This window comes from Heterocephalus glaber, unplaced genomic scaffold (genome assembly GCF_053883595.1).
Source record: "Heterocephalus glaber isolate CG9 unplaced genomic scaffold, H.glaber_assembly_v1.0 deba00001569, whole genome shotgun sequence".
Lineage (NCBI taxonomy): Eukaryota > Metazoa > Chordata > Mammalia > Rodentia > Bathyergidae > Heterocephalus > Heterocephalus glaber.
The window spans coordinates 11,874,513-11,894,246 of record NW_028258354.1 but is presented as its reverse complement, the minus strand read 5'-3'; the positions used below and the strand labels follow the sequence as shown (position 1 = coordinate 11,894,246).

The window sequence follows — 19,734 nt, the reverse complement described above, 5'->3', positions numbered from 1 at the left end:
TGGTTCTGTGTGCTCATGGAATGAGTAGTCAGCCTTTGCATTGTACTTCATCTCAATTATATTCAAATATGTGATGCAAGAAGGAAGTTCCAGTGTCAAAAGAAAAGAGATAAGGGAAATGGAAAGATATAGTTTAATTATGGAAGTTGCTAGAGGCATTCTGGTATTTTTCCAAATTTAATATTTTTCTTCAATTAAGTTTGTAGATAATTAGCAAAGGTGGCATAGCTTTTTAGTTGGTTTAACAAAGAATTGTACAACAATAAATTTTTAGCTAAAATTTTTCATAATTGTAGTAAAAGAAAAATATACCCCTTAGAATCATCTCAAGGGAAGATGCTGATAGAGTAGAACCAGAGGTGCTTTCATATTTCAGTTTTATGATCTCTGTTTACATAAATGTGACAAGTTTCAGATAATGCACAAATTCTTTTACTTATTTCAAGTAATATATCCCTAATTGTCAAAGAAGCAAGTAACTGAGCATTATTGTACTCAGGCTACCCATTATGTGTTGTTTACTCTTTCTATCACAGTAAATATCAAATGTTTTGTTAGCTTGTCTTAAGCAAAACAGAAGCCAATAAAGGCTGCAGTTATGTATTGGAGAAATGTGAAGCCAGGCTGTGTTTAAAATCAGTACCCAAACTGCTCAATAGATCTACACACAAATGTATAACCTTCCTAGCTACTTCTGTATGCCGTGGATGTGTTGATAGCACTCAGTAAGTGTCATTCATACCACCTCCACAGTGTCTGCTGTGTTGTGCTTCAGTTGTTCACTATGGACCACTGAGATAAACTCGTTTCTCACATAGCTGTTTTCCTGTTCTTGTGCAAGCTTGCATTGTACTTGTATTGCATGTGTTTTATATGTTGTGGGCTGTGTCTTAGCTAGATGACAATTTTCTTAAAGCATCTCTTGATGTCATGTGGCAATGCTGCATGGAAAATTCTAAGCATATGAAATATATAATTAAAGGACAAGTTTGGCATGTATTTTCAGAAATTTTGAATTTCCTGGAATATTACAGAAGCTCTGTACCACCTTGGTTCTTGCCATTAGCTTTAAACTCGTGATCATTCTACTACAGACTCCATAAGAGGTTACCAGGACAAAGATGATGATTCCATCTGTCTACATATTCTGTGTTGCTCTGTAGGATAGAAGAAGAGAGATGTCTTGGGATTGAGGGTCCTTTGGATCATCTGCTCATGTGTGCACATTTTCTTACTAATGCTTATAAATAGATACAAATGTAGATGACTACACTCATTAAGTATATGATTATGTATGTATATATGTATCAGTAACTGTATTATATAAATATATATATCTATATATATATATATATCTTTATGGCTTTCTCAAATGCAAGTGATATAATTGACCAAAAATTTTAAACAATATTTATATTTAAATAATGACCAATTTGTCTGTCAATATTATATTTTATTTCTTATGAAAACCTCTGTTTCAAAATATACTGTGGTTCAGTTATATGCTTAGGCATACCCTTCTAAAGCTTTGACTTTGTACTTTTAAAATGCCTTAAGGCAAATTATACAGCAGATGAGTCTCAGTCAGAGAAAGTTTCAGTTATCATAAATGAACCTCCTTGAAGGTATTATTGCTAATAGAATTCAATATAGTTTTACATGATTACTTTCATGATTGAAATGTCCCAAAGCAGATCCAAAATTCAATAATGAAACTGACAAACAATGATGGATGGAATGATTTCTTTTATTCTAGATGTTTGTAAATGTCAGTAACTTGTTAATTGGAAAATTGAAAGAGTTCTATTGAGTATAATGCAACAAAATCAGTTCAAAATTAATCATTCACATTTTGTGACATTGAATTACATTCTTCTTGTTTATTCTAATTAAATATAAAAGCTGAATCTTTGTTCAGGCAAGATTTATGGAAAAAAGTAGTGAAAATTATGAGGTAGGCACAACCCAAGGAGAGTTAAACAAGCAAATAATTCGTGAGGAAATTGTGTATCTAAATAATTTGTCTCTGAAGCAAATGAGGATAATTTAATAATCTTCAGACTATTAAATTGAGATGCTTGGATTTTAATTTTTATTTTGCCACTGACAAATTGAGTTATAGTAGACCATTTAATGAATTTATCCAACCGTAATTCAGCAAATGGTATCCTATAGCTTAAAAAAAGATAGTGTCAACTATCTGTGTCTTTATCTGGCAATGTTCTACTTGTGTGTGTGTGTGTGTGTGTGTGTGTGTGTGTGTGTGTGGTGGTAGGGATTGAAAGGGATTGAACCCAGAGGGATTGAAACTCACATAATAGGCCTGCACTCTATCACTGAACAAGTTTTTGTAGCAGGAAAATTAGTCTACAATGTTCAGATTCAAGTTTTCTTTCCTCTCCACTAATGACTATTTGTTGTGCAAACCCTCTGTATGGAGACACTTTGGCAACATGGGAAAAAAGAATTATCTCTGGTGTCAGACCAACCTCAAAAATGAGAATTCTGTCTTTGATTCTTATGAGCTTTTTAGCCTTAGACAGATTTGTAACTTTCCTTAGATTTAGTTTTCTCATCTGTCATAATTGAGATAGTAATGCTTATGAGTATAAAATTAAATCCTTGCTCAAAAGAGTTCATACTGCAAAGATGGTATGGCTCTATGATCCCCAGCAAATTTCATTCAGCTCCCTCTTCTACAGGGTTGAATGGAACCATTATCTCTTCAATGTGGTGAAGTTCTGTGATTAATTTATACTTTTTTATTCAATTCTGATAGGAGTCCAAGAGGCCAGTACTATATCCATTCTGTAAGTGAGGAAACTGAAGCTCATCCAAGGGAGCATAAGTCATCCAGGGTCATACAGCTATTAAGGGGTAGAACAGTATGAATTATTGCATTACAATGAAATTCACATGAATGAAAATGGCTTTAGCATTTTCTATACAAAAAATTATTTCAGTTTTAACACTTTTGTGAGGTTTTGTCTGTATAATTATTGCCTCTCACTAAAACCGAGAATATTCGAAGTATGGCTTTAAATAACAAAAATCACAGACTCCCTGGGTTCTGACAACCATGAAAAATCCTGCTTTAATCATGCATTAAAAACGCATGTCATCTGTTTGATAACCAATCATCTGCTATTGCTTGACCTAGCAATGAATTAATAAAGCAAAATATATGACAACTCCAGCCATGTGTATGAAATATTTTATTCCCAAGGCATCCAAATGTGATTGCTTCCCTCCTTCCCCATTCTGAACAAGATGTTTGTTTTACAATGGTGTGTAGTGACAGTGGCCCTCATTACAAATTGGGCTTCAGTCTGGGATTTTCGAAACAACAACAAAAAAATGTTTTTAAAAATACTGAGTTTGGAGGTAGGTTCTGAAATCATGCAAGGCCAGGAGAGAGGATAATCTTCAAAAGAATGACTAGTGAGTGGTAATCACCTTGATTTCAAAAGCTTCCTGTATGTGCTAACATTGGTTGAATTTCCCTTTTCCCGTAACACAGGCAGCTTTAGCTTAGCTTATTAAAGAGACCAGGTCAGTGATATTATTTTCCTGTCAAGAGTATCATTTATACTTTTTGTATAAAAGAAATGAAACAATTTTAATGGCCAAAAAAATATCTCCCTGTGAAATTTTTGTCCAGTAGAGTCCATACCTATCTGCCCAGGAACTCGGCTACATGCACTGCTCTTGAGTCTGAGGCTGAATTGCAGCTCCCTGCTCTGGAACCTGGCTATTTGTAGAGATGGGCATGGAGAGGCAGAGGAAGAGGAGAGGTGGACTCCATCTCCTTGCCAATCACACAAGCCACTGTTTTTTTCACTACACTGCTAGATGTCCAAGATTTATTTCCCCTCTCGGGCTACATAAACACTAATGAAAGGTTTGAAATACTGCGTGTAGCAGGATATGATCTTGTCTAGAATACTAAAGAAGAAAAGATAGTGTCCTAGTATTTATTCATTTTAAAATGATAAATCATTTGTGGGAACCAGTTCATAAATGCTCTATGGGTAGAGAATTGTTGGCACAGAGAGGGAATTAGAGAGATAAATTCAGTCAGATTTCATTTGATATGCTTGGAGCTTCTTGGCTAAAAGGTACTCTTTCAAGGGACTTGTTTATGTGCCTGCTGGAAAGAATATTGAATCTTGTATCATAAATTAACCAGAAATTCATGAAAAAGAAGTGAGATCTAAAAACGGTGTGAGATGAATTCTTTTCCTTAATTGAAATGTAAGGTGAACTTCAAACGCTGATCCACATCCCTACACAAGTGTTTACCAGAATACACCCAGTAGCGACAACTATATGAAGGTGTGCCTCTCTTTACACATATAAAAAGAATTCCGAAAGAGCATGGGAATCAAATTTTGGAAAACACTGTATCATGGTGTCTAAGAGTAGACTCTTAAGTCATGTATATTAAAGCCTCGTTTCTGTCTCTGTTAATAAGTACATTATTTCATCTCTCTCAGCCTCTATATCTTCATATTTCAAGCAGTGTGACTGTACCTGTGATATCACATTGTTGTCTTGGTAATGGACCAACCACAGGCCAAGGCATGTAGTGAATGTGCCCATACTGTTCTGGACTTCAGTATAAGAGCAGCTGTATTTCAGGCTCTAATTTGAAACTTGAAATTGCACATTTCAAATTCTAGGCAATCTTCTGTTTCAAACAAATGATGAGAAATTCATCCTTAAGATCAGAACTCCTTCTGTGAAATGAATTTTTGTACTTTACAATTTAAGTTTTATTAAGTTATTGTGAGGAGAAATAACATCATAAATATAAAGGACTTAGACTTGTGGTGGCATGTACTGAGTGCTCAGTAAGTATTGTAGCTAATAACTAATAACTAACTGTAAGCAATAATTGTAAGTAAGTATTAACTATAATTATTTACAGTGTTACAAGATTTATTGAAATTAAAGTCTTCTGGTTGACTAGAATATATTTTAATTAAAGTCAGTACAATAGAAATAAAGGAAATGTCTATAAGAGATTACCTAGGTTACTTGTTGAAGAAACCAGTAATACTGGTGTAAGATGAAGCATCTAAAAATGTGTTATTTCAGTCAAACCTTCTTTTCTTCACATTACCTACATAAAACCAGGAGAGTGAAGTTGAGGCTTACTTTCCCTTCCATCGACTGCATTTACTGAAAACATTTAATTTAACTCCGTTTGTTCCATTATCACAAGTCTCATCGCTTGTTTCACTATTTTGAAAATTAATGAAAATAGATGCCTGGAAAAATGTTGGAGTTGTTGTTGTCGTTATTGTTGATGATATTGTTTTTGGCATCTTGGAAATCGCCTCTGAAGCATTATTTCTAGGTCCACAATGAACTTATGGCATGATGTGGGAGTTGGGAGTCACACATAGTCACAGATTGTCCTTGTTCTTCAGCTGGACCAGGGACCTTAGGAAAAAGACTTGGGGCCTCTAACTCCAAAATGCTACTCAAAGTGCTGGGGATATAGCTCAGCAGCACTGCACCTGCCTGGAAAGCACAAGGTCCTGACTTCAATTCCCAGTACTGGAAAAAAAATGCTACTTAAGATTATGAAGGTGTATTATACATTTTTTTTCTTTTTACTATTTCAGGGTGTTAGATATAGGGCCAGATTGTCAACCTATATACTATAAATTGAGCCTAAACATAAGTACTACTCCTTTTTTAACATTTCATCTAGAAATTTGCTGGCAGTGGTGACTATCTTAGCATTTGTGTGAAGCAATTTGCCTGCAGATGACATTTGTTTTAGTTTGCACTGGTTAACAGAAAAATAAAAGGAAAAATCATACTGAGCCATTGAACTACGTTTTAAATTGCATTGACATATAAAATTTCATCACGTCACTGATTTTGAGAGAAACATTATTTTAAAGGCTATTTTCTCAATCAACAAACGTAGACATGAATGCTTCACCCCCGCAGACATCTATGAATCATTCTTATTTCTAGTAACATCGGTATTCATTCACACAATGGCAGCAGATTTAGACCTAAAATAAAGTCATCTTGATTGCATTTTTTCTTTCGTTTTTGCATCAATGTTGATGTCATTCTAAGAACTATCATATTGAGGATTTCTAAATGTAGAAATCTTTGCAATAGTGACAAGGAAAAGCAATAGTGCAGTAATGGTATTGAGACAACTCTGGTTTAACAAAAAGCTCCATCGTTTTATCTACAATGTACATTAGAAGAGAGAAAAAAAGTTCCAGAAAAGGGGCAAAAAAATGTGATTTAAATAAGTGAAATCACATTTGAAGTAATCCTTGTTATTGGATATTTTAAAAAAATACTGTCACTTTTCCATGGAAGACATTTTTAATATTTTGTTTCACGAGTGACTTCATGAAAATTTCTATAGTATTTTAAATTTTTCTCCCAAACTTACTGCAGAACAAATTGTGATCAATCTGTATTAAACTGACTTTTTAACTGCATTTCCATTGGTCAGAAAAATGGAGGAAACCTTAATTTATCTAAATGTGTTATTTGTATCTATTAATCCTACTGCTCAGCTCTCATTCTTATTATATAAAATTAATACTGATTTTATAACTCTCCAGGAATATTCAGGTATGGTTGAGCTTATTTATATCCACATACATGTGCACTTTTTTCATAAAGTATGGTGTACTTTTTAAAATGTGGTTTTAAGTAACCCAAATTTGCCACCCTGAGGCAACTGATACTTTTTCATGAGATTGTCATTTTACTGTTAAACACTTCTTGACCCTATGAGTATTTACCTGTGCAAGGTACTGATAATGTCAACTGGCATAATCTGAACCAGAGGTTTAAAGCATGTAGCCTTTCCTAAGTACAGAGAATGTGGAAGCTGTGGTGCATTTAAGATCTTTAAGGGATTGAAGTAGTGTTTGATATGGTAATGAAAGTGAGCCTCATGGGATAGGGTTGAACCCTGTAGAAATGTTAGTTCTTTGATGATGAGGCAGGTCTGTGACTGCCATGACTTTGGTTCATCTGTCCTTGCTGGAAACAACATTAAGAAGAAACAGAGGAGTTATCATTTTGTGGATCAGACACATTAGTAATAGGAATGCCAGAGGCAGAAAATGTGCAATTTCATGCTCATTAATTTCAGAGAGGATTTACAAATTAACCTGGCTAGAGATATTACTCTTCCAAAAGGCCTGCAGACATCACCAAGCATCACATTATCACAGACCACTTCCACAAGGTTGACCAGATGTTCAGGGCCACTGCAGTCCTCTTTATCCTTTTATGCAAATCAGATGTTGAGTTCCATGCTGAAGAACTTCCTGATTCCAGGACAGCTGTGCAGATACCAGGAATTGACTGCATCTGAAGGGAAGGAGTTTATGAAACTAGTGCCATGAAGATTCTTCCTCCATGTCCCTGTTGTGAGGCAGTCCATAATTTCATTTTCCTTGTCCTTTACTAGCTAGGGAGTAGTAACTCAATACTACTCCTTTCCACCATAAGGTATAAATTGACTAATAGATTATTACTACAAACCACTCATTGCCATATGTAATGTGACTTTGATGTATCATAGTTAGAACTGTTGAAAGGTTTAAGGTGAATCAAAAGATGGAAGAATCACTTAAAACCATAAAATTGCAAAATTTCACTTCCATTTGAGGAAATTATTCCATAAGCAAATTGATAATTGCAGACTTTGAAAGCTAGACCTTGAGATTCTTCCAGAGTTCACTGATTCTCCTTACATTCTGCCAACTCTTTTGTAGGTTTCCACTGACACAACCAGGTGAGCCCTCAGAATGGGTATATCTTTCTTATCCATACAATTGCTTGCTGTTGGTCATATCAAGTGGAACAGGGCTTTCCATATATTAATGTGCATGTGGATCACCTGGAGATTTTGTTAAAGCCCATTCTGATTCCATAGTTCGAGTGAAGCCTGAGGGTCTGCCTTTCTGACAAGCTCCAGGTGATACTCACACAGCCTATCCCTGAATCACTTTTGAGAAGCAAAGAATTACATAAGAGAGTAGTAGTTAAGCATCTTATAAGACAAGCCTACAACAAGATCTATATAGGAGACATTCTCTTTAGCTGTAACATTTAATTCCTGAAATGGTTATATGATTGTGATTTATATAATTTATATAATTTAGAAGAAATGACTGTACTTTTATTTTTTAAATGAAGTTGTGCTGTGTTTGTGTGATTTTTTAAAAAATATCCAAAAGTGAAAGACCTGTTTATTGGTCCCTGGCACATCTGTGTCTGAATTATAAAACTGTAAGGAAAGCTGCAGAGTTAAGGTAGACACTAATGCCATACAGATGTAGAACAAATCACAGGAAGAGGGAAAGGATCGGGGGATTGTTTCTTAATAGGAGAGACACCATCATGAGCAGCATGCTGCCTCTGCTTCGTCTCATCAAGCTTAGATCATTATATTCCCTTCTGGTTTAAACCTAGCTAAGTGGACAACTCTCAGGTTAGGGAAAAAGAGGAAGTTAACTCATTCTTAGTGAAAAGTTGTAAGCAACTATCCATGTTATAGCATGCATGTGACAAGGCATTATTGCTAAAACCTACATAGGACCCGGAGCCTTCTGACAATAAGAAAGTCCAGAGTGCAACTTTTGCTTGACCACAAGAGAATCAGAGTTACTTTAAACAGGAATGAAGAATGATTTAAGATTGAACTGAGGTACTAGGCTGTATCTTGCAATTGGCATTTCTTTAAATTAGGTGGGACATTATCATTGTAATTCTACATCATTTTCATAAGAAAGAGAAAAATATAACTAAATAATTTTGTCAAAAGCCTTTGACAGCTATCCTTTAGAAAAACTTGCATAAATTTTAGAGTGTGCCATCATACCAAGGCAGCAAACTTTATGGAAGGTTAGGGTCTGACTGAAAAACAGCCACAGTATTGTCATGCTTGATTGGGATAAAATGTTCACAAGCTGAACTGCAGATTATGGTTCCTCACCAATGCAAAATTTCCATGTTAGCGGAACACTTAAAATGATGTGCTTCTTGATTTTTCTGATTTTGTAATTGTGGATAAGGTCATCACAGTAGCTCTCCCTGTCTCTTCCTATGCCCCACCTCCACCAGTTCCCTGAGCCCAAGTTCACTCTTCCCCTCAGGAGAATCTAGCACCATGTTCCATTCACGGACCTGTAAGGTAATAAGAACTCTGCAATCACCATTCCACTGAAAATTTTAGTGTCTATCATCCATTTTGAGCCTGTTTGCACCTAGTAGGCACCTCAATTTGTAGAACTTAATTAAGTTCAAGGATAGATTATTTCTTTCAAAATAGATTTCATTTTGTTCCTTTATAGAAAGCAAAGTTTTCTTCTGAGTTCCTAATGACAAGGACGTGGCATAAGCTGCTTGTCTCCCCACTGCTGGGAAATGGTCATAATGTTTTATTGCACAAAATGTCTTCTTTTGCTAATCAAGAAGTTAAAGGATCTGCTGGTTTACCAGGTGCCTCAATTGTGCATAATTAGTTGCTAGGAATTGTTTAGCATAGGCTGATTCGTCTCAGCCAAAGGAAATTAAATTTTTTTTCAACGAAACACTGAAGACAGCCAGGAAGTCCTGGAACCATAGTCATATCCGGTTTCTCTGCGAAGCCCAGACCCTGGAAATGTGAGAGGCAGGAGGTGAAGAGATGAGAATCAGTCTGATTATATGTGGATATGATTGATGTCAGGCAACCACTGGAAGATATAAGAAGACCGGAGTTGCTTCCACAAGATGTGATTTTTTTCCCACCTCCAATGTGAGCTTCATCTGTGATGTGAAGTGAAACCTTCCTCCTATGTGTCTGCTGTTTGCTTTCCAAGCTTAGAAAGACCAGCCTCCCTTGGAATATATAATCAAAACAAATGACCTGCGTTTGCCCCTCCTGTGTTTTGGCACATGAGGACACTGGCCAAATTGGGGTAAATGAGAGGGATAGATGGTTTGCCCCACTATTCTTTTGTTTTAATTGTATACTTGACTGAGGTCTTTCTGAGCCTCTGTACACGTGTCAGTTCTCCTAGTTAATAGAGGTGTATTCTTTGTCCTCACAGGGTGTTTTTGTGAAAGGATCCTGTTCTTCCCTATTATTACCAATAGTCCAGCTCCTATGGCACTGGAAGGCCATCATGTGTGACAATGATTATCTAGCCAGCTGCTAAGATATTAGAAGAAGCTAGCAGTTCAGATACCAGGCGATGCCCTTTATGATTACTTGTAGCATTTATTTTAGTGAGCAGTAGCTCACTCTTTTAATGTCTGCTCTGCCCCATAGCAACTTTCAATAAAAATCCCTTGTTAATATGATTTACCATAAAAATCAAGGCTTGAGAGTCTGGTGTGAAAATCAGAATTATTTTGTTTAAAGGAATTATTGTAAAAGTTTTTTGACAAATCCTATATCTGAATAAAAGTGAAAGAAAATATATTTTAATATCAGTTTTATGGAGTCACAGATTTTTAATATAAATAACTGGGTAATGGCACAGTTGTAAAGGAATCGATCATAAACCTAGAAAATGAGAATCAGATAAGTTAGCATATACCTCATACTTTAGGTTACTTGTAATAAATACTTAAAATAAAATTTAAAAGTTGAATATAATTTATTATACCATCAGCAAATATTTAATGAGTGACTTTGTACCATATATTCTTCTAGACATATTGTCTACTTATTCCTTTCCTTCTTTGAGCTGTTTTTTATTCGTATATACATATATATATACATATATAAAATTGCCATTTCTTTTACATTTTTATCTTTAAAATGTGAACTTGGAAGTAGAAATTGACTCTGTGGTATGATTTCTAAGCATTCCTTTTATAAATTTCTCCATAGAAATTACTTGTTCTGTACAACTCTGTGGTAGGATGTGTCCAGTCATTTTTTGTATGGTGCAGCAGCATGTGGCCCCACTGAGCAGTGAAATTGCTTTGTCTATTCAAAAGGAAATAAGATAGAGAAGAAATAACCTGATAAAGAGAGCATAAGTTCAGTCTAGGTGCACTTCAACTATGTGGCCTTCTATAAACTTATCTTTATGAGCCTCAGTTCTAACCAGAGAGTAGATTGTCTGTTATAAATGTGAAGTTGTAGAAATATGTCTGCAAATGCACTTAACAGACGTATAGGAAGATCATGATAGAAGTCTCCATAGCTTTCAATAGTTGTATGCAAATGATTAAAAATACCCTGCATAGTCTTGTCCTTTAGTATCCTATTATGGACACAACATTGACACAGTGTCTTCTCTCCATTTCTATTTTCAGACAAAGTTTGAATCAAGAGTTGACTTTTAGTTAATCACATCAAGAGAGCGGAAGTCCATTCTATGATGAATAGCTTCTTATAAAAGGCTCATGATACCTCTTCTATTTTCAAATAGTTACTCCTGGGGGAATATTCCTGAAAACAAAGGGTTAAATTGCACTGGGCTTCTTTGTTGCTATGCTCTTCTTAATACTAACAATAAATGTTGCCAAGCTTCTGCCACACTTCCATTAGGAATCATTGCTTTCACCCTGACAGATTTTGGCAAGGTATTCTTAGATAATAATTGAACTTAGTTCAGTCTAGTCTTTTGACCAATAAAACTTTTGGCTCCCAGATAATTATTTACTTTTTCCTAAACTTGGAAAGGATACTCTTCATGCTGGGAGTGGGGGGTGGGGAAATAGATACTGGCCAGGTGGCCATCTATAATTCAGTTCCAACCTTTTAAGAATGTGCATAACTAGACCATCTCAGCTCTACATCAAGGAAATTGCTTTCAAATATAAACGTGAAAACCATTTTACTGGGTCTACTACTTCTGTAATGCAAACTGGGTAAGTTTATAAAGAAATGTCTCCTTAAAATAGAGCATCAAGTGCAGATAACCCAGAGTCTGCTGAACATCTCTTAACTGTCCTTCGAGAAAATCCAACACCAGATTCAATCCAAGACTTTAATTGGCTGTAATCTTCACAAAGGATGACAAAGGATCTTACTGAGATTAAATTGAAGAATGCCTTCAGGGTTTCAGAATGCCACCTCTAAAGGTGGCCCCTGATCCCTATCATCTTGCTAACTACTCTGTACAAATACAGCTTCAAAGTTTTGAATAATGAAATGAAATATATTTTTAAGCAGTCTCGTGATGAATTTCAGATTTTTACACTTGGTCAGTTTTCATAGGTGCCATATAAATTGTATTGCCTGATTATTAATTAACACTATAAGAAAAGCATTCAAGGGCCGGGGATTTAGCTCAGTGGTACCACTGCCTGCCTTGCAAATGCAAGGTCCCGAGTTCGACCCCCAGTACCAAAAAAAAAAAAGTAAAGCATTCAAATACTCAGGTGGGAATGGTAGGGGAAATAGAGACTTTAGTAGTGTAATGTTTAATTTTGTGGGGTTTTTATTGTGTTCAAAATTTTGTTTGCAAAAATAATCAAGAACCTAAAATACTGCTTCAAAAGCAACAATGATGTTGATTGTTTTGGAGTCTGAAAGTCACTGGTTTTCTTTATGGTTGGAAGAATATAAAGAATTGTGTGACAAATATAAACATGAAACAGCATGACTGCTAGTTTTTAGGCTAATTGCAGTTTACAGCAGTGTTAATCTTTTCTTTTTGTCATTGCTTATAAAGACCTTATTAATTTTATGAAGAAATCATGAATCATTTCAACCAGAAGTACATCCTAAAGAAGAAACATGCCTCAATTTTAAAACACAAACCACTTAGTTGGGAGAATTAATGTTCTCAGATGATAAAGCCTTGTTGCTGAATTAAATCCTTGTTACATTTAATAGTTTGCCAAGCACAATATGGTCCCTTTTCATTCTTTAATGATTTCTTGTTAAAACAACAGAAATAAACAAACATTTTAATGTAGCCACAAGTGACATTTGGATCATCAAGCTTGACTGAAAATGCTAAGTCATTATTTTACATTATAATTACTCAAGTCCTATACACCCTATTCTTGAATCTTAAGGTTGTTACTCAGGAATCTCTTACTTCATATAAATGCCTCCATCCAAATAAGGAAGAATTGTTCCTTGATATTTTAACCCTACTGTTTGCCATCCTTGATCACTATGTCTGTATTCCAAGTCAGTTTAAATCTAAAAAAATCACTTTACTTGTAATTTGATGGATCCATTTCCTCTAATATCTTGTCATCTAATGTTTTAATCATTCAGTTTCTTGCCTAACACAATTACTGAGCTTTAGACTTTCTGTCCTTTCAGTTGCTCTTTTTATTGTTTGCAGGTTATTTTCATCTCTTTCTCAGAAAGGGCTAATTAGCCCTTTGCAATATATCTTCTTTTGCCAAACCATCAATCTCCCCTGTTTCAACCCAGCTTCTCTGGTCAGACCTCTGGATTACCCTGTCCCTCTGCTTTGCCCTGGATGTCAGTTCATATTCCCAAAGGAACCCTACTAACTCTGTCTTTAGTCTCCTGCAATACTAATATTCTGTTGTCTGCTTACCTGAAATATTGTATTTCTTCTCATTTTCCTTTCTCTTCTACCTAATTATTCTTAGTGCCATTGAGCTATTCTATTCCTTCTTTCTCTTCCATTTACACATATTCACTGATAACTTATTTATCACTGAATGTAGTTGAAAAGCAAATAATTGCATACCAGATTTACATATTTCTTGCATTTTATAAATGACTTCATGGCCATTACACCTTTTGATCATGACAACCTTAAGAGGTAAATAAGAATTTTATACCTCTTTTATAGGGGAAGAAACTTATATTCAGACCTTCCCAAAGACTTGTCCCACAGCTCAGCCAAGTTTAAGACTCAGGTTAACAACTCTTTCTACTATGTCATGTCACCTCTCTCTGGCAGAAGGATTACAATCCACTAAAGATCTTCACTACACTAGAAACTTGATGGAAATTAACGATACCCTTCATTGTACCTTTGCAGATGAGAGTCCCTACACTAAATCCGCCAGCCAGACAAAGCCGCCTGATGGAGCATTGGCTGTGAGGAGACAGAGCATCCCAGGTTAGACCAGACTGTTGGATTTTTCAGCTGTTTTGCTTACTTTTGAATCCTGTTATATGGTGACACTAAATAATTCCAACCTGGTACTAAAAGTCATTTTTTTAGAGCATAAACTGCAGTCTACACAACTTGTTCAAACAAAAAGCAAAGCTAGACTTTGGAAAAGCTTGCCAACTTGGCGAGAATTCGTCCTGTAATCCATCATAGCAAGATCCTTCATGAAATGACTTGAATTTATATCAATTCTCACTCATTTATTTACTTTCACCTCTGTTTTCAGCAGGATGACTTTCCCAGCAGCATCCATTTCTTTCCTGAGATACTCTGCAGAACAAAGTGGTACAGAATTGTGCTAACAGATTATGTATGCAGAATGAAAAATTACTCCTTTCTTCTCATCTCTTTGAACTTAAATTTGTTTCCATTGCACAACTCTAGTAAAATCCTAGGGCTTTGTTTCTTTAGGAAAGTGTGATTCAGAATCTTGTGAAACAATGAGTGATGTCTGTTTTTCTTAAAAATATTTTGGAGAAATATCATAAAATGTCCATATCCTAAATGTTCAATATTTTGAAGTTTTGATTTTGCGAATGACACAAAATCATGTAAGTTCTCAAATTAAAAGAGGAGGGAAATTCAAAATATTATTCAGACATTTTCTCAACTATGTAATTCATAGCAAAACTCCTTTGTGGAAGCACTTGTACTTAAGATTGGGGTTTACAGCATTAATACATTTAAAGAGTTATCTGTAGGGAAGAAAAATAATGTGTTTATATATCTTATATAAGTAGTTTGAATGCAGCTACACCTCAGTCATAGGATTTTAAAGTACAATAGTTTTATCAATTCAGAAGAAACAAAGCAGTGTTTTCTACCTAAAATGAATGAGTTGGCAACTCTGTTGGTGAAAAGAGGAAATTTTCATTTGAATAAAGAGCAAAAAGAGTCCAGTTTCTGAGCAGCCTTGTTTATGATTATTATTTACATTTATAAAAATCACATGTGGTTATTTTTACTCTTAATCAGAAGGCTTAGATTTATTATGAAAGTACATGACTTACAAAGAGGCATGAATGTGTTACATAGCCTTGTTTTTGTGCTTTGAAGATTCTGAAGTAACTCAAATTCTGTAATTAAATGGAGATTTCAACATTTCACTCAACATGTAGATTTCTTCTGTTCCATCCTATAAAACATGATTCTTAGTGCTTGTCACGTTTAGAGAAACTACTGTAGTCATCTGTGGACTGTGTTGCCTGCTTTCTCTTTGTCAGCACGTAGGAAGTATTCAACATTGGAAGGTCAAGAGTATCAGTTTTCTATCAATTCCTCTTGCTTTCTTTCTTTTCATACATTATCTAGCATTCGATATTCATCTGTAGGGAAGAGGTAAGACATGTACCACAATTTTATCACTTCTGTGATATTAAACAAACTCACTATTATCAATGTTTTCCTTCCAAGCGTTGTGTACTAAATTGTAACATATGCTTGAGGGCCAGACTTTTTCTTAAAGTTATTAAGCAATTTTTCAAGTTATGTGTTAGATAAATAATCAGTCAACCATAATCCTACTGTGCTCATAACATAGTAGTGATTCTTCATCATACAGTTTTTTTCCTTTTGTTCTTCCATGTATCAAATTTAAAAGTCACTGGAATGAAGAATATTTTTGTAGGTTTCATGGGTTGTCTTCATGTAGTTTGACCATGGAAAAATCCCTTTTTGTTCATCCCTTATAAGGTGGAGGCCAGATGGATAAGAAGTCTTCAAAATCAAGGCTGCACCAAAGAACTAAGAAACTACAGCAATTAATAGGTGATCAGTACTTACTGTTATTTTAAGGAGAAAATTTAAAAATTTCTTAAAAACTGCTTCCTGACTAATGATTCTTGGGGTCCTGATCCTTACTTTACTGTCTTACTTGAAAGTACCTATAAACCATTGTCCTGGCAAAAAGGAGAATATCCTCAGATCCTTGGCCAAGGAGGCACTTAAATCAAAGAGATCTAATCCAGCATCCACTCTCTATTGTTTCTATCTTGACCAATCTCTGCCAGGTCCATCTCTGCTCCTACAAAGTCCATGAGAGAAAAAAATTCACGAGAAAAAAGGCCAGGCAAATGCGTGCTCTTTATGATTTTCTGGAGCTTTGACTGAATGATTCTAAAGTATTCTGATTGAGTTGGACTATATTGAGCCAAAGAGCTAGATGCAAGTTTCCAGATTTTGCCTCTTTCTCCTTTCACCTCCCAATCTTACTTTCTTCAAGGTGTTATTAGCACCATGGGAAGAAAGATACATTTAGAGAAAAGGGCACCAAGGATAAGATGCCCTAAATGAGAGCTTGGCTCATCTATCATCCCCTGATCTTCTGGGTGTGGTGGTACCTCCCAAGGTAGATGCAGACCCAAGGCTATTTAACTCTCCCAGCTCTTGGGGAGCAAGCCAACACAAAAAGCCTGAAAGATTTGATGGCTTGATCACCCATCTCTCCCAAAGCTCCACTCCCAGTGATCTAATGATGGTTACTAAATTTGATTATTCCTATTAGCATTGTCTTTGATGGACAGAGTGAGCTTGTAGTAGGGGAAGTGTATATGTTGCAGGAGGCATGTTAACCTTGTCCAAGTTTTATGACAATTTAAGCTATGTTTTGAAACTGATTCTACACATGTAGATCTGGTACTTCCTGGAGGAAATATTTATACATATATACACAGATAAAATCTCTTAACATATCTCCACTCTTTCCATGGCATTATAAACAGTAACTTTTAACAGGTCAGTACTAGAGTGGTAAACTTAAATCTTAACAGAATTATAGTTTGTTTTTTATTCAAATTAAAATCCAGCACTACTCTCTAAACTCAAATCTACCTCAGCAATTATTTCATAATCACAAGTCAAATAGGTATCTTTCATTAAATGCCAATTCTAACTGTAAATCCTTTCATCTCTCTTCTTTCTCTCCCCACAAAAAGGAATGGGTTAGATATCTCTTAGGAGCAAACTGCATTTGCTTTGAATAAAGGCAAAATGCACTATTAATGTTATTTGGTAACTTACTTTAATCATTTCTCTTATTGACATTAAAATGTAAAAATTAAAAGATTTTTTAGTTTTAAATAAAGTTTGGTAAAATTTTTAATAGCAGTATGGAAAACCTCACATGAGAGGTTCTGTTACAGTGAAGTTTAGAGGCAACATTCTGTTAAAAATATTAAGAAAATATATTTTCAACCTTATTTCTTCCCATTTTTTTTGAAGATAAGATGAATTCCAAGCACAAAGGTGTTTGAACTAAGAGCTTCTACTACCTATCTGTATTTTAAAACTCTGTTATTCTGATGCTCCTTAATTTGATAGATTAATGATGGAGTTTGACTGCTTAAGGGTTTGTCCAAATTATTAAAGGAAATCTGTGTAGACTCTGATTTGACAGATTCTGTAATAATTTATGACTTTGCCCACTATAAGGTGAGATATTTAATCATGTCTGCCTAGCATTTGTGAAGGGAGAAGACAGGTAACTACATTAAACCCCAAAGCCTAGAGTTAGTATATTACCTATGTGACTTGCCTCTTAATCCATATAGGATTCATTCTTTGCTTGTGTTAGTCTTGACTAAGAATTTGGGCCATTCACAAATGCAGGAAGATATCAAGTACTCATATCTACGACCTTTCCAAACCTTGGTGGATCCAAGAAAATTATCTTAAATCTGCATCCAGACTGGGGCCACCAAGGTTTGTTTAGTTTTTCTCCTTCCTAGAATATTAGAAAAGACATTTATCAATTTGCTTATGGTGGCATGAATTTGATATCAGTCTTTCTTGGTTGTCACATTTAGATATTTGGGGGAGAAATAAAAACAAGGAGCTGAGAGTCTGAAATGACCAGTAGCCTGCAAAGGGTATAGTTGAGTCATTTAGAATATGTCCAGAAAGGGCTGGGGATTTAGTTCAGTGGCATCGCACCTGGCTCAAGAGTGCAAGGTCTTGAGTTCGAACCCCAGTACCAAAAAAAAAAAAAAAGAATATATCCAGAAAGAATAAACATCTATTTTTTTTAAAAAGCAAAGACTAGAGAATGACACTATACCCTTGAAGAACTGACAACCTTAATTAAATTAAGGGATAGGACATGAATTTCGAAGGTTCTGCCCTCGCTGTCCAATATTTTCCTATCTTTGTTATGCACACAATTGGATGGTTCATTGACCTAAACTTTCATTATTACAGTAGATACTTAGAATGACTTTTGTGCTCAGATTTCATTGCCATACTACTGTTCAGCTGTATGAAGGGCATTTCCTCTGATTTTTTGCCCTAGTTCTACTTTTTGTGTTTAGTTCGACCATTAAGCCTCTCCAAAAGTGATTGAGCCTCATAGTGGGAGACCAAGGTTGGTTGAACTCACCAAGTATGAAATGTCATACAAAGACTGGTGCTACAGATGCTGCCAAAATCCCTAAGCCAGTCCTTGTGCTGTTAGCAAGGACATAACCGGTGTCAGAAAATATCAAGGAATTGCCAGGTGTGGTAGTGCATGCCTGCAATCCCAGCATTCAGGAGACTGAGGCAGGAGGGTCTGAGTTCGAAGCCAAGACAACATGAGACACTGTCTCAATGAAAGAGTTTAATATTGCCCCAGGTAATTTGAGAGAGAGAGAATATGAAAGGAAAGGAGGGAGGGAGGCAGGAAGGGAGGGAGGCAGGAAGGAAGGGAGGAGAGGGAGAGAGAGAGAGAGAGAGAGAGAGAGAGAGGAAGAAAAGAAAAGAGCAAACTAAGGAACAACCACCTTTGCTAAACAGTCAGACTTCCCCACATACTCATATGCATCCCAGTAAAACGAAATAAAGACGAAGGAATATCCTACCAAAGCCCATCACTGGCAGCATTAAGGAAACCAAAACAATGATATTTCTAAGTGTTAAGATTACTGAGTATTTAAGAAATTAGTTAAATCATCTCACTTCTTTAGAGGTAAATTTCTAAGATCAGTAAGTGAAGACTATTGGTAGCACTACAAATATGTCTACAATCTGTCTCTCATTGATTGATTGATTGCATAGTACTTATCACTGTCTAAAATTAGCTGACCGATATGTTACTGTTTTCTTTCTCATTCTCTACCTAAAATTTAAGCTACAGGAGTGCAGGCACTGTATATGCCTTGTTTTCTACTGCATCTCTAGTGTACAGAACTGTGCTTAGCCAGTGTTAGGAGATCCAGCAGTACTTGTAAGCAGATGAATAAACAAAGACTGCCAGGCAGGTTTCTCCATGCAGCCTGTGACCTTATGACCAGCATATTTCCAACAGAAAAGTGCAAAGTAGTCTCTGCTTACCACATATTTTCTGACATTGTAGGGTGCGGCAAATATCCACATTGGCCTCGAAGCCGCACCAAGTATGACATTTTTAAGGAAATTGTCTGCTGTCCTACACTAATGAATGAAGTGTAGCTCCGCTAGAAGCTAAAGACTTTTAAAGGCCAGAGATCTCTCCACAACCTCATTTGTTTCTGTTTGAGCAGAAAATGTCTGTGCAATTCTCTAACACCTAAAGAGAAAGTTTGAACACTATTTAACAATAAATTTGACAAGATGAGAGTGATTCATTTAACTGTTCTGCTATAAAAAGGAGGAGTTAAATGTGTGA

At 35.6% G+C, this 19,734-nt stretch overlaps 1 protein-coding gene across 17 annotated transcripts in view; it reads left to right on the top strand.

Moving 5' to 3' along the window:
- The window catches only part of Grip1 (glutamate receptor interacting protein 1), a 661,025-nt gene that overhangs the window by 460,728 nt on the left and 180,563 nt on the right, over positions 1-19,734 (top strand). For 14 of the 17 annotated variants that reach the window (XR_015443415.1, XM_087192373.1, XM_087192381.1 and 11 more), the window contains exon 2: positions 13,983-14,063. The exons of the other annotated variants lie outside the window; for them this stretch is intronic. Coding sequence is in view for 13 of the 14 variants with exons in the window: in XM_087192373.1 (XP_087048499.1) it covers positions 13,983-14,063 (81 nt within the window). In the remaining variant the exon portion in view is untranslated. The remainder of the gene's footprint in view (positions 1-13,982; positions 14,064-19,734) is intronic. 17 annotated transcript variants of the gene reach the window in all.